Raw genomic sequence first — 14,863 nt, 5'->3', positions numbered from 1 at the left:
TTTTAATTATGATTTTTTTTTTTTTATTCATATTCCCCACGGTAAAGCCGGCCTTTAAGTGAAACATCATTTTCGTAGCAAATCCACATCGAGTTACTTCCTTGTTTTCATGAACACAACACTCCCGCTGTACAGCGCATGCGCGCATCTTGCCTCCGGAACGCAGGCACCAAACTGCTTAGTCCCAGGAGAGGCCTTTGGAGGGCGGTGTGTGACCAATAGAGGTGACATTCTCCCTGTTACAAGTCACTCTACCATCTTCAGTGACTAAAAGCTGTTATATTAAGGTGAAAAAGTGACTGATTGGGGCTTTAACATGAGGAGATGTGAACCTCTGAGCTGCGGGCTCCTCCCCACACGCACAGAGTCTGACTCCGTTTTTGCCCCGGACGGATCCGGATCCTAGCGCAACAAGGAAATGCCAAACGCGACTGAACGAAAAGGGCTTGGCCGTTCGGCTTCGGGTGCTGGCTTTCTGGCAGGGAATCGTGTGGAGAAACAGATAGATAGAAGATAGATAGAAGCAGAAGAGCTCAGTTGTGGGCACGGATGCAGCCGAGCCAACTGTCCGCTCCGCTGCAGACAGAGCAATCTATACGGCTCTGGCTGAAGCATGCATCGGTTTCCACTTTGATCACGTCTTTCCCTGCTGTCTCCTGCACAAAGTAAAGGATCTGAGGTGGGTGGCGCAGCTCCCGTGTCGATGTTTAAGGTGGTGCCGTGTGATCCCTTGAAGGGATTCATGCTCACTGGCTAGGTACGACCTTAAACAGCAGAATTATGGAATAATATGAATTATGATTTTAGGACGTCCACAGACGTCCTTGGCACTTCTCGTTACTTTTTTTTAGGACGTCCAGAGACGTCCTTGGCACTCAGGCCCCTATCGTTGCATCGGCGCAGTTTCTAGGCCGAGCGGCAGGCGCAGATCAAAGCAGTGGGCGTGGAAAGGCGCACTTGATATCGTCGTGCTGGCGCTAGATGCAGCCCAAAGCATTACAACCACGCGTTTTAGGCGTAAAATTATGCACCGTCATGCTCATTGGATAAGTGCAATAAACGAATCGCACGCTTGCCTTTTTAGCTCCAATTCCAGTGATCCCGCAAAACCAGACGAAAGCCAAACGCTCTGCCCCCCCCCCCCTCCCTTCATCCAGCCTGTCTGTCTGCATTATAGGCTATTATTCCATATTATTATGCTTCTCAAACCAATCTAACTGCAGTTTCAATACTGCAAGCATGTAAATACGCTACACCAGTGGTTCCCAACCTTTTCCAACTCAGGGCCCACTTTTATGTCTCAAAAATGTTCGCGGCCCACCTCCGACCCCATAAATACAAAGGCCATATAATGCGTTCTCAGAGCACTTTTTTATTGAAAATTGAACATAAAGGACTGAACTGAATACAGGAGAAACATGTTGGAAGCTCCACAGTCACTAACACAGCACCTGTAACATGTTGCAACACCTTCAGTATTACAGTTTTCAAGGAGCTGTCCACACACACACACACACATACACACACACACGCACACACACACACACACACACACACACACACACACACACACACACACACACACACACACACCAATCATTCAAGGAGCTGTCCATCAGCACCACACAGATGTCAGAAATGACAAGCAAGGGGCTGTCTGTAACAGGCTAATTAACAAATGATTAATAAATAACGGTATCCTTCAACAATGGAAAAATGCATTCTCATAACAATTTGACATCCAATATCAGATCCAAACAAAATCCAAATATCAGAAGAAAGCCCATTAAATCGATAGGGTTACAAATAAACACAAACCCAATATAAAGATGATGTAAAGATGAAACTTCAATTCAAGCAAAAGCAATAACATCAAAGAAACAAAAATCATACTTTTTCAAGTATGATTTTTCAAAATCTTTAAAAAAAAAAATTAACATTTTTTTTTTTTTTTTCCAAAAATCATACTTTTTTGGAAATGATTTGGCGGCCCACTTGCAATACTTTCGCGGCCCACCAGGGGGCCGCGGACCACAGGTTGGGAATCACTGCGCTACACTATAGCAAGATCAAAGTGAAAATAATGTTCTATGCATCAGCTAGAAAAATATAGCCTATTAGATTGGTGAAAGTTTGTCCAGAAAGATATCATTTTCTCTCGCCTGCTGCAGGAAGGATGATGCACATAAATATACCCTACATTATGTCAAGTCATTGCATAAATGTGTTTTTATTGTAAAACTAAATGTGAAATAGGGCCAAGTTATTGGACGGACATCACAGTATAGCAGATGCCATTAGAAGCGCGTTCCGAAGCGCGTTCCGCTGTTACTTCTCTAAATCACGTTAACTCGACAAGGGGTATATATATGCCCAGGAGGACATATATGTTTCACATAGGGTGGTGTTTTCATTTCGAGGTTTTATTTGGTCCAATATTGAAATGTTGACAATGGCAGGCTGTGTTACCATTACACATTAATTTAGAACTACCTTTTATATCTATTTTGGCTCATTTGGTGGCTATTTAGTAGCGAAATGAAGAAACACAATGCATGCTGGGAACTCAGAGAGAGAGAGAGAGAAGGGTGACAGAGAAGAAGCAGTGAAGGCAAAGAATAGGCCTGCTTTTGAAAAGCGCAAAGCGCTAAATGTAGGCCAGCTCCCAAGATATGACTAGGCTGGTATTTAGCGCCGACACGCCCACTTTGGGACTGCGCCACGCCCATTCGGCCTAAAGCGCATTTGGCAGCCTAAAGCCTATTGCTATCTTGCCGAAACAGGCGCAAGGCACGTTTTTTTGCGGTTAAGGCCCGTAATAGCGCCGATGGCCTGTGGGAGAATAGAGCCCTCAATGTGTTAATGTGTAACATTCCACTCTCCCTACAGACACAACTTGAGCTTAAGAAATACAGCTTTCCTGTGGAAAAAGAGACTATAAAAACTGCAACATATTAAAAAAAAATCAATATTAATCTGGATTGAGGGAGCAAATATTCAATTATATGTATTATTATTATTATTATTATTATTATTATTATTATTATTATTATTATTATTAATATTACTGGTGGAAGTGCACGGTCACAATCTGGCCCTCTGGTAGCGAAGATTTGTTTTTGTGGCCCTCTCATCAAAGTTGCCCATCCCTGGCCTAGGCTAACTATGTATTTTCAGTAAACAGCGAAGCTGTCCATTTCATTCATTTATAATGTATGTATTGTATTCATGTAATATATACATGTCAATTAGATGGTAATCTGCATATATTATGAAATGAAGAAAAAGAGAAAAATCTGTTATAATGATCATCCGCTTATAGTGATCAGTTTGACCCGTCCCAAAGTGATCACTATAACGAGTCCACTTGTAGTGTGTCTATACCTGAATGTCTGTGGTCTCTGTTCTGTAGCTGGACACTGACTGTGTGTGTGTGTGTGTGTGTGTGTGTGTGTGTGTGTTAGGGCATTCACTAGTCGTTTTTTTTTTTTTTTTTTTTTTTATCTTCAAGGATATGATAGTCCATGTATGTCATGTAAATACCTCATGTTCTTTCTTAAAGATTAAAAAACAAAACGACTAGTCGACTACTAAGCACAGTGTCGACTAGTGGTTTTACTAGTCGACTAGTCTGTGAATGCCCTAGTGTGTGTGTGTGTGTGTGTGTTGTGTGTTGTGTGTGTGTGCTGACAGTAGCAGTGAGTAAATAATTGAGGAGGCAGACATAGCTGACTGGACCCATGGCTTACCTTCAATAATACATATACACATACATACATACAAACACACATGCCGTGCGTGTGGGTGGGCGTGTGCGTGTGCATGCGTGTGTGTGGGCGTGCGTGTGCATGCGTGCGTGTGGGCGTGCGTGCGTGTGGTGAAAGTTGATCAGTATGGCTGTATGGCTGACTGCAAACCGAGCAGCTTGTGTAGATTTGAGACACTAAAGAGACGATTAGCTCACAAACAGAGGGATTAAGGTTCTCCATCGTCAGCTGGATCCTGTGTGATCCTGTGTGTGAGATCAGGGAAGATCGGGGGGGTGGCTTGGGGTATGGAGACTTTGGGATCGTGCTACTAGGTGATAGGTAGCTGATTTGTATAAGCCAGCAGCTACTAGCTACTAGCTGATGTTTGTTTACCAACATCCTTTTCCCTTGTATAGTAGATGGGGAATATGACTTGTAAAAATCTGTTAATAAATAAAATAAAAGATAAAGAAAGATAAAGAAACCCAACTGGGCTGATGGGAAATGTAATAATGATGTGGAGAAACATTCAACACAATCCTCCTCTCCTCCTCCTCCTCCTCCTCCTCCTCCTCCTCCTCCTCTCCTCCTCCTCCTCTCCTCCTCTCCTCCTCCTCCTCCTCTCCTCCTCCTCCTCCTCTCCTCCTCCTCTCTCAGATGTGTCGGGCAGTGCGGTGGGAGGTCACGGGGGTCATGGAGGCTCCCAGGGAGAGAGAGGAGGTCTGGGCTCCGTGCTGAGGGACCTGGTGAAGCCCGGAGACGAGAACCTCAGAGAGATGAACAAGAAGCTGCAGAACATGCTGGAAGAGCAGCTCACCAAGAACATGCACCTGCACAAGGTACACACTCACTCACTCACTCTCACACACACACACACACACACACACACACACACACACACACACACACACACACACACAGACAGACACACACACACACACACACACACACACACACAGACAGACACACACACACACACACACACACACACACACACACACAGACAGACAGACACACTCTCACTCTAGACCTGGTTCTTCTTCTTTCAAGTTCCCGGTGTTTCTCACACCTCCTCACTCTTGGCTGTTGCGCCTCATCTCATGTTCCTCCGCTCCTCATCCCTCCTGAGCAACAACGTGCCTTCACCTTCGTGAAGGGCTCCTCCGTTAATAGTGATTTCAGCCCAGGGGTGGAAGCCATCATCTGGTTCCATCATCCCTTGTAACCCCCTCTCATCTCCTCCCCTCTGCTAAGTAAAGCTTGTGGCATACTCTTCACTCTCAGCCAAGCGCATAGGGCGCGCGGCGATTATGATGTCATCGCACGGGGCGTGTCGGGGGGCGAGGCCTGAGCACAGCGCGGCGCGTCCATGGAGATTTTTCTATCAGCGCGTCGGGTTTTGCTGCCTGTGCCTGTGAGATCTCCGTGGTAGGCTATCAGCGGATATCTGCTGTGATTTGAGTCCTCACCGTCCTCAAAGTCGTAAAGTCGCCTTCAAAGCATGACGTTCGATTATAATGAACTAGTTGTGTGGCTTAGCCTTCCCAAATGTTGAGGGTCGTTATTTAGAATTTAATACATAGAATTGGGAATGTTACATTCAATTTCATTCAGACTGCCTGGCACTAATCGCCGCCATTTTCCCCTGGAGCTTCCACAGGAGGAGGGGGGTGGGAGGAGCGAGCTGCGCACTGAGTATGTTCTGTTTCGGAGCCTCGGAGCCCCGCCTCCAGCGCGTGCGCGAAGAGTATGCCAGACGCTTTAGAGACTTGAGCAAATGTGATGTCATCAGTGATGTCACTCGAGCATGAGCATGACCAAGACCATAGTAATGTGCTGTCCAAGGAGACGTCCCCACCGAGCTGAGTGAGACTCCACTAAGCAGAGTCTGGTGACTCGTCCACCAACTAAGCTGTTCTGTCCCCATTTGTCCAAATTAAACTGAGCTCATGGCACCGTTATACCCCTCACTGCCATGTGGGGGCGACTTGCAGCTTTAAATCAACTGGAACATGTCTGGAAGATCTCACTCTAACTTTAATTTAGTCCATTTAAAGTGTGTGTGTGTGTGTGGGTGTGCGCGCGTGTGTGTGTGTGTGTGTGTGTGTGTGTGTGTGTGTGTGTGTGTGTGTGTGTGTGTGTGTGTGTGTGTGCGCGTGTGTGTGTGTGTGTGTGTAAAGCGTTGCCAACTGGTGGGCGGTACAGGTAACTGTTCCCATGACGATGAGCAGGAATAGAACGGTGCTCTAAGCATGCTGCAGCCGTGTGTGTGATGAGATAACTGCACGCTACACACACACACACACACACACACACACACACACTACACACACACACACACACACACACACACACACACACACAGCAAGGTTATTGTCATGAACCAAAACGCACCAAATCACCAAAATACAAAAAAACATTTTCCTTCACTGAAATAAAAAACAAAAACAAGACTTTACAAAAACAAATCTCACCCAGGTGTTGAAGTGAGTGGTGCAGTTTTGCGCAGGTCAGACCCGTGCGTGCACACGTGCGTGCGTGTGCATGCCTGCGTGTGTGCGTGTTTCGCCGGCTTGGAGCTACATTAGTTGGCTCATAACTGTATGCGGCTTCGCATGTTCGTTGTTGTTTTTCACACTATCGGAGTACTTTTATTGTTGCGGGCGGGTCTGTTGTTTAGCCTACTAAACGTTACAGGGATCAACTGTAACTATGACACAAACAGGGCACATGGATGAAAAAACAATCGAGGATAAACACAATAAAGTCCAGGACTTATTTCCATTATGGTCCTCTTGAACACACCTTGCATGTTTCAATGCAAAACATCAGTGAAAATAGGTCGTCGATGAACATTTTTCCTCATAGTTCTCGTTGACGAAATGATCACTAGTTTCTATGGAGTGTTTAGCCGCCTGCTTCCAGTTGGACAGCAGTTGCAGTTGCAGTCGTGTAGTCAGAGGAGGGCGGGGAGTCGCTACGTGAACAACCTGGTGCTGCGACTCTGCACATTACAGTCAAACAACGTGTGCAGCCGCACTGTTGTACATTCATTCCTTCCTTGTTGTAGATTCCTGCAGATCAGAAATGATGTTCGATCCAAGATTCGCACCTTTGAAGCGCTCCCAAATGAACATGCTTTTTTTTATGTTTTGCTGAGCCCTCCTCACTCCAAGCATCTTATCTCTAGGTCTGTATGTCTGTTTGACAATTGCACCATGGCCGCTACTGAGAGGATTAGTGAGGAGTGGAACTTGGTATTGATTGATCTGACATTATGTGGGAAAGGAGTATGTCTGTGATACAACTTAATAGCAGACACCAGCTGATCCAATTGAAAGTCGCTCATCGTCTTCACTACTCCAAGCATAAATGAAACAAGATATTCCGCTCTGTCTCGCCACCGTGTGACAGGTGTGAAGTTTCAGAGGGCACACTATCTCATGCCTTCTGGTTCTGCCCCTTACTAACGACAGTCTGGGCCAAAATATTTGATTGGTCTTGGTCTTAAGGCCTACAAAATAACCCTTCAGCCGGAGTCAGAACTCGCCATCTTCGGCTGCTCCGAGTCCTCTCTGAACTTCCCTGCAGCTGTGCAACAAGTCTCTGATGCAGGGGACAACTGTTGCTAAAAAACTCATTCTGCAGGAATGGAAGTCCCCCTCTTCACCTTCTTTTCAACTGTGGTCGACGGACATGACCTCTGTCATACGGATGGAGAAACGTAGGTTCCTGAGGACCAACTCACTTAAAGAATTCTCAACTATTTGGGCCCCTTATTCACCTTATGTTCAGACGTGGGGGTGGGCCAAATTCTTCCGGGTCGTGTTAACACTTCCGGCGGTCACGGCGCGAAATACAAAAGAACGTCACGAAGAAGAGAGTTGTTTTTGTTGCGGACAGTGCAGGGGGGTAAAACAGCCTACTACTTTGAGCTCGGTACACAGCAAGCAAGCGGAGTATCCACTGTTAGCCAGGTCAGATAACGTTATCGTCGACAATGACGAGCACTTTCTTGTAAAACATACCAGGACTCCAACAAAGAAAGCTTCAGATGGTTTTCTCTCCTCCGAGCGCAGCGCGAGCCACTTACGTCTATAAGACCCGCAGACGTTAAAGTCCCTGGAAACCAGAAATATTTTATTATTATTTAGCATTTTGAGTTAATCACATCACAGGAATCTATGTTAATAAGCCACCAGCCAAATTTGAACGATGATGAACGTCGCAAAGTATATAAATTTAGGTTTGACAGTCTTGACAAAAGTCATGAGAATCAATTAGTTTTTAGAGTGTATTTTCTCCCGCGGACTGTGTGGGCGTGTCCCGTCTGCAGCAGGGAAATTTCTGTCTCTCGGAGAGCGTGAGAGAGAGGGGGGGAGGGAAACGGAGAAAGAGAGAAAGAGAGATCGTGTCGAACACACGCACTCGATGTGTGTGTGTGTGTGTGTGTGTTCGTTGCTCGGAGAGGGAGAGTGCGACTGCACAGCGCAGTGTGTGTGTGTATGTGTGAGTAACCTCGCGTCACCAGGCTGTGTGTCTCTCTGTGCTCTCTCTCACACTAGTCCAGAGAGAGAGAGAGACAGAGAGAGAGACAGAGAGAGAGAGAGAGAGCAGCATAGCGCTCGGCACAGAGTGGGAGGCAGACAGACAGACACTGAGCGAGCGCTGTCACTGGGGGCAAAGAACGGACAAAAGGAGAAGGGCGAGTTGCGCGCGTGTACAAAGGTTATATAGAGCTTATGACGTCATAAGCTCCTGCATTTTAGCACCTCGCGCACTGCTCTCTTCAATGAGGAAGTACCTTGTAGAATCTTGTAGAAAAGTGTTGATTTTAAGGCTTTGGGTTGAAAGTAATGTATAATAATTTCGGAGGCACACAATTACTAACATAAGACCCTAAATAACATAGTTAAAACGTTTTTGTGGATTTTGGTTTCCAGGGACTTTAACACGTTCACTGCCGTGGACGAGATATCTCGTCAAGCAGAAACCAACGGTTGACTGCCGTGGACGAGATATCTCGTCAAATTTTTTTTTTTTTTTTTTGACGGTGGGACGTGGATCAAACCCTTTTACATCTCCTATAAAAATATGGGAGGTATTGAATGGTTATAATCTATTTTACCGACCCACTAAGTGGCGACAGTGCTCTCCAGACTAGACGAAGCCAAGCAAAAACAGCAGCGTGAGGAAGCCATTCTCATGAAAATGGATTGGCGAAAACGCTTTCGCTTTCGCTTTCGCGCTGGGAGCTGGCGGTGGGGGATTGCAAATTTGCATAATAGATTATGGGTGCAACACACTTTGAAACACCGGCAGAAAGCCCAGAATCGCACGCAGCTTCATTCCAGCTGAGCTCACAACCGAAAAACGAGCCCCATCCAGACTCGCCCAAAGAGCGGCCGCCAGCAGCCAGGCAGCACAGACAGGCAGGAGAGACTCGCTTGTGACAAACGCTGCAAAGCCACCAGAGACACACCCACGGAGGGAGGAGTTTGGAGGAGAGGGGGGTGAGGGTGCTGTTATGGAGGAAATTACTGTTCAAAGAACTATTGTTTAGATGTCTGATGTCTCACTGATGCCAAAAATAAATAGTTAAAGTGACTGTTCTATCGAATTTCACAAAAATGCATTTTTCTCAGCTTTTCTTCTCAGACGCTGAAACCATGCTGTATTCAACTGCTAATGCCTACATAACTACTAACTCTACAAACTAACTCTTTTAGACAGAGAAAGCACACATTCTATTAGTTCTTTTGAGATATTTTGTGTTCACAAATTCCTAGCAGAAAATAATCCTCGGCTCTTGAAAGATGAGCCAGAATCCTCCAAAAAACCCTTGGTAGAAGCTACCTACAGTAAAAAAAAAAACTGTTGGCAGTGAATGTGTTAACTAATTCCCTGGAATGCGAGAAATTAACGAGCCAGTTACATGGCGTTGCATTCTTAGACATTGCCGTTTGCTGCTTTTATTTTGTATGTTACAGACAATTGACAGCCAGCCATTTTTTATTTTTTTTGCCGGAAGTCGTCACATGACCACACAACCGGGTCAAATGGGCGTGGCTACATAAGGTAAATTAGCCTACCTTGTTGAGGTTAGAGTGACTTGCATGGCTGTTTTCTCATGGACCCCTTGCGTGGGTTCCCACGCACAATGTCTCTTACAAGCATATAAGCACCATGTGGAGCTGGTGGCACCATGTTGCAATATTGAGCATCGATAATATGTATGTGTGTATATATTATTTATTAATTTTTTCCTGTGACTGAGCTTGTTTGGAGGGGAGGGGCTTAGGCTAAATCTCGTCCACATCCCATGCTCAAACACACATAGGGCCATATTATCTTACGCCAAGGGCAAGCGTTCTCTTTGCTAGTTTCTAGCATTCAAAATCTCCCTTTTTTTCCCTTTTAATTGTGGTCTTTGTCAGTTTATTTCCTACATAAGCCTACAGTCATATTAGGTGGTTTATAGTTGTCTTTTGTGGATGGTTGTTCATCTCTCCCGTGGCCACTAGGGGGCAGGCGTCCCCACAATGTCTCCTGACCTGCCGCTGAAAGGCGGTTAATTCTTTGCAGGGGGTGTAGCTGTGTTTTGAGGAGTGTGTCAGAACACCCTGGAGGACGGCCAGCTTAAACGCACACGTGCGCACACGCACACACACACACATGCACGCACACACACACACACACACACACACAGACACATGCACACACGCACGCACAGACACACACGCACCCACGCACACACACACACACACACACACACACACACACACAGACACACATGCACGCACGCCCACACATACACACACACAGACACACACAGTGCAGTAACCTTGACAGAGGAGAGATTAGGAGAAACATTTCTTCAGCCAGGAAAAGTGAAGAAACGCATTATGTACTGTGTGTGTGTGTGTGTGTGTGTGTGTGTGTGTGTGTGTGTGTGTGTGTGTGTGTGTGTGTGTGTGTACATGCGTAGAATAATCTTCTTGATGATAAAGACTTCCAGTTGTTTCTCCAGTAAACTAATAACAATAACAAAATATATAATCTCTCTCCCATCCTCTCTCTGCAGGACTTGGAGGTTTTGTCCCAGGAGTTAGTCCGTCTCAGTAAAGACAGCAGTCCCGGTGGCAGCATGGCCGGGTCGGGATAAGACTATCGCCTGGATCCTCGCCTTTCCATTCCCCTCTTGAGACCAGCCGAGGGCTCGGGCTACGGCCTGGAGGCTTCGCCATTGCACCCCTCCAGTCCACCCGCTGGGCTACAACTAAATGCTGGAAACTATCCATCACCATTTCTCAATAACATGATGAAGAGAACGAAGGAAAGTAATGTAGTTAGAGATGGAGAGAAGGAAAATGGGAATGGAAAGATTGAGAGAATGACTAATTGGACTCCACTCATCTGTGTTGCTGTTGAATGTACGGTAATTAGACTGTACCACTCAGTTCTCCTATCTGTCAGGTCCTGGCTACGTCCTGGAACACACATGTTTATAACAGACATATGGTTTCCATTGTAACTGACTGTAAATCTCTGCTTTCATTGGTTTGTATGATCCAAGAGCTTGATTGTATGTCTGCCAGTTGGGTCTTGGCTATATTCTGGAATACATGCCTGTAATCGATTTATGATTTCTATTGTAACCGACTGAATAACTGCTTTTCTGGTTTCTGTGCGCTGTAATTCTACTGTAATCTGTTCTCTCTGGTGGGATCTGGCTATGTTCTGGGTTACCCACTTAAACAGGTGTTTTACTTTATAATTGTGTAACTGCACATTTGCTGTGTTTGCCGTCTTCAGGCCATTCTGTGGTTGGGGTCTGGTTACATCCTGGATCGCCTGCCAGTGTGAGACTTTTGTTTCATATTGTAATTGGAACTGGAACCCTACTTTGGTTGCTTTGAATAAGTTATAATTTACTGTAGCCCTATCTGTTGGGACATGGATATGTCCTGGACGACATGCCTGTCTATTGGAGCACTGGCTCCCAAACTGGGATTTCCAGTAGACAAGGCTTCACAGTTTGGACAACATATTGGGGACACTTACTCACTTGGACACATAAAAAGCCAATATCCAATATTATTGATTTCTTATTGATTACATCTAGACCAATCACAATATTTAACGCACTAAACTGCTCTGCTAGTTACCTTCAGTCACTTTAAATTGCTTCATCAAAATTTGTCCACCTTGCCGCTGTCCTGGACTAACAGACTTCTGTCTTACAATATAACTGTTGTTGCTCTGAGTCCTTCCTCATATTTATTTATATCAATCTCCTCAGTGTTTTCTTTATTGCTTTGTAATTATAGTCTATACTTTCTGTTTATTTCAGACAGGGATACCAAATGGCTCTTCGGCCTGGCTGTAACAAAGCTCGTAATTGACTGTTTGTTTGGGTTGCTGTTTGAGCTCCCATCTGTGGCTCTTTGTCTTCTCTCCTCCATTTGAGTCAAACCGGGATGCCAAACGGCTCATGGAAAAGTGACTGTCCCTGCTTCGTTTGAACTGCAGGGCCGTGGCTATGTCCTGGATTACACAAGCTGAAAACAGACGCATCTTATATTGTAACTGACACTGTTTCTGCTTCGTTTTCTCTGTCACTTTGAGTTTTACCTGAGATCCCATCTGTACCTGTTCTCCTTCCCTCCTCGTCCATCTGGTTTAATGTACCTGGGGACTCCAAATGGCGCAACGGAAAGCAGTGAAACTGTAACTAACACTTTGCTTTGGCTGCTTTTCTATGACTTGTTTATTCTTTTAATGTTTTTGTCTGATCTGTCGGACCTGGCTACATCCTGAACTATACAACTTATCTTTCTGTAAATCTGCTGTTAACATTTGTAACGGCTGATTCTATTATTCTCCTGGACTTTGGGTCTTTTGCAACAAGGTCCCCGGCTACATCCTGGGCTGTTCTAGGTTGCTTCTGCTGACTGGGCCATGGCTACATCCTGGACTACCTGTTTTATGTTGTAACTGCCTGTATACATACTGTATCTCTGCTTTATTTTCCTCTGAACGCTGCAGAAACATCCCTGCCAGAAAGTGCTTCAGTCTGGTGGGAAAACGGGTAACACTTTATAATAACTGCATGCTATGAAGCATTATTTAATTAATACTTAATTTGTTGTTTATAAAGCATTGTTCCTACATTAATGCATATTAACTATTTTTTTGTTGTGTCTGTTGCCTTTGTTGAGAAAATAATTAGGAGAATTTTGTGAGTCTTGAAATACGGAATGGTACTTCAGGTATTGCCAGCCTTTCAATCTCATTTGTGAATGCTTTTTAAGGCATAGATCTACAGTAGAAAATAAATAGAGTCTATTTTCTATGTTATTTGCTTTTTGTCCTGCACCTGAGCCCTACAAGCGGATGTGCACGCCCTACCTCTCTCTTCATAGATCTACAGTAGTCCTCACTTTAGATGAGGCTGCACAAAATATTTAAATAACTAGTAAATGCTCACCTTATTAATGTGGGAACAATGCTTTATAACTGATGAATTAAAGCCCCGTGGAAACCAAAAATAAATTTGACACACCATAGAAAAATGTATTAACCACCCAGCCAAATCTGAATGATTAAAAATGTCGCCAAGTATATAAAATTAGGTTTCTCAAAATCATGAAAAACTAAGCAGTATTCTCTGCTCTGAAACTGTGGAGCCATGTCTGCTGAAGTGCTTCCCCCCAGTGCTGCATAACTTGATACATCCTGATGTATTTTTTGAATTTGCCGTGTAGAGGCACTGATTAGTTCACAGAGCTTATTGTGTAATAAGTCTGGGGCATAGAACACCAAAAAAGTGGTACCCCAGAGGTGCATTGATTTGACCCGGTAAGATCCGGGGCCAGACTGAAGGGCCGGGACCAGGCTTTGTACTGGATGTCTGAAGGGCGGGGCCAGGCTATGTGCTGGATGTGTGTGCAGCAATATGATGATGTCACTGCTCTGTTTGTAATGTTTAATCCTGTATATACAGTATATGATGCTGTGATGACTAACTGATCTATTTATGAGACTGATGCATTGAACGCTGGTTATTGTAATGATGCAGAGGTGATACATGATTATTGTCCGGAGACTGAAGTGTGTCTGTGTGTTTCTGCATAGTCAGTAAAGCTGAAACTATTTCTCCGTCCTCACAGAGTTGATTGTGAAGTGGAAGCAGATCAGAAGCTTTCAGTCAGAGAAACAAAGATTATCAATAGATTTAAAAAAGAAAGAAAAGAAACCTATAGTCCACAATAATCTTAAGATAAGGTCACTTTCACATATAAGCTGTTTGGTCCGCTTTAAACGCGTCACAGTTCGTTTCCTCGGATAGTCCGCTTCATTTGGGATGGTGTGAAAGCACAAACGAACTCTGGTGCGGAACAAACAAGTTAATTCTGGTCCGCTTGAAAACGTGGGTCTCGGTTCGCGCGGTTCGTTTGTTGTGTGAAAGCAAACCGGACTAAACACAAGAGCAAATATAGGAAGCGCCAGTGCTGCAAAACAAACACACACACAGACTTGGCATAGCGCCACCTACTGGCAAACATAAAAAGCCATTTATCTCGACAACCGTTTCTCCTATCCACTTCAAACTTGGGGTGTGCGCTTACTGTATGCCCTGTGCACACACACAAAAAAAATTGTTATTCTCCTCTGGTCGGTCGGGGCGCCTGTTCAGGGTGGAAGGGAACTGGTGGGAATAAGCGTGATCCTCCCACGTGCTACTGTATGTCCTGCCGGTGAAGGGCTGTCAGGTGAAAAAGAAGTGGCTGGCAACTGCGCATGTGTTGTAGGAAGCAAGGTGCTAGTCTACGGCTCTCCCCAGATCGGCAGAGGGTGGAGCAGCGACTGGGGCAGCAGGGGGAAATTGGCCAAGTATAATTGGGGACAAAATCAGAAAAAGACACTTTACACAACATACTAAACACGGGGGTGGAGTTACTGAACAAATAGCGCACAAAGATGACACTATACCCTAAACACTGTGCTACAGATGGCAGAGATGACACACACAAGGAAAGATGGGAGAGGGGGGCTAAGAGAAGAGTTGTCTTGAGGCTGCAGTGGAAGACTGAGGGACTCTGAGTTTCTGA

General features: G+C 45.1%; 1 protein-coding gene across 1 annotated transcript in view; it reads left to right on the top strand.

Annotated features, from left to right (window-relative positions):
* Positions 1-13,857, top strand: part of gripap1 (GRIP1 associated protein 1) — an 87,210-nt gene extending 73,353 nt beyond the window's left edge. Inside the window, exons 27-28 of the mRNA XM_083657020.1 lie at positions 4,407-4,588; positions 10,834-13,857. Of these exons, the coding sequence (XP_083513146.1) occupies positions 4,407-4,588; positions 10,834-10,914 (263 nt within the window). The 3' untranslated portion in view covers positions 10,915-13,857. The remainder of the gene's footprint in view (positions 1-4,406; positions 4,589-10,833) is intronic.
* The last annotated feature ends 1,006 nt before the right edge of the window (positions 13,858-14,863 follow it).

Source organism: Poromitra crassiceps, assembly GCF_964638095.1.
Source record: "Poromitra crassiceps genome assembly, chromosome: 20".
Lineage (NCBI taxonomy): Eukaryota > Metazoa > Chordata > Actinopteri > Beryciformes > Melamphaidae > Poromitra > Poromitra crassiceps.
The sequence above is the reverse complement of the archived record's forward strand: the minus strand, read 5'-3'. Positions and strand labels throughout refer to the sequence as shown.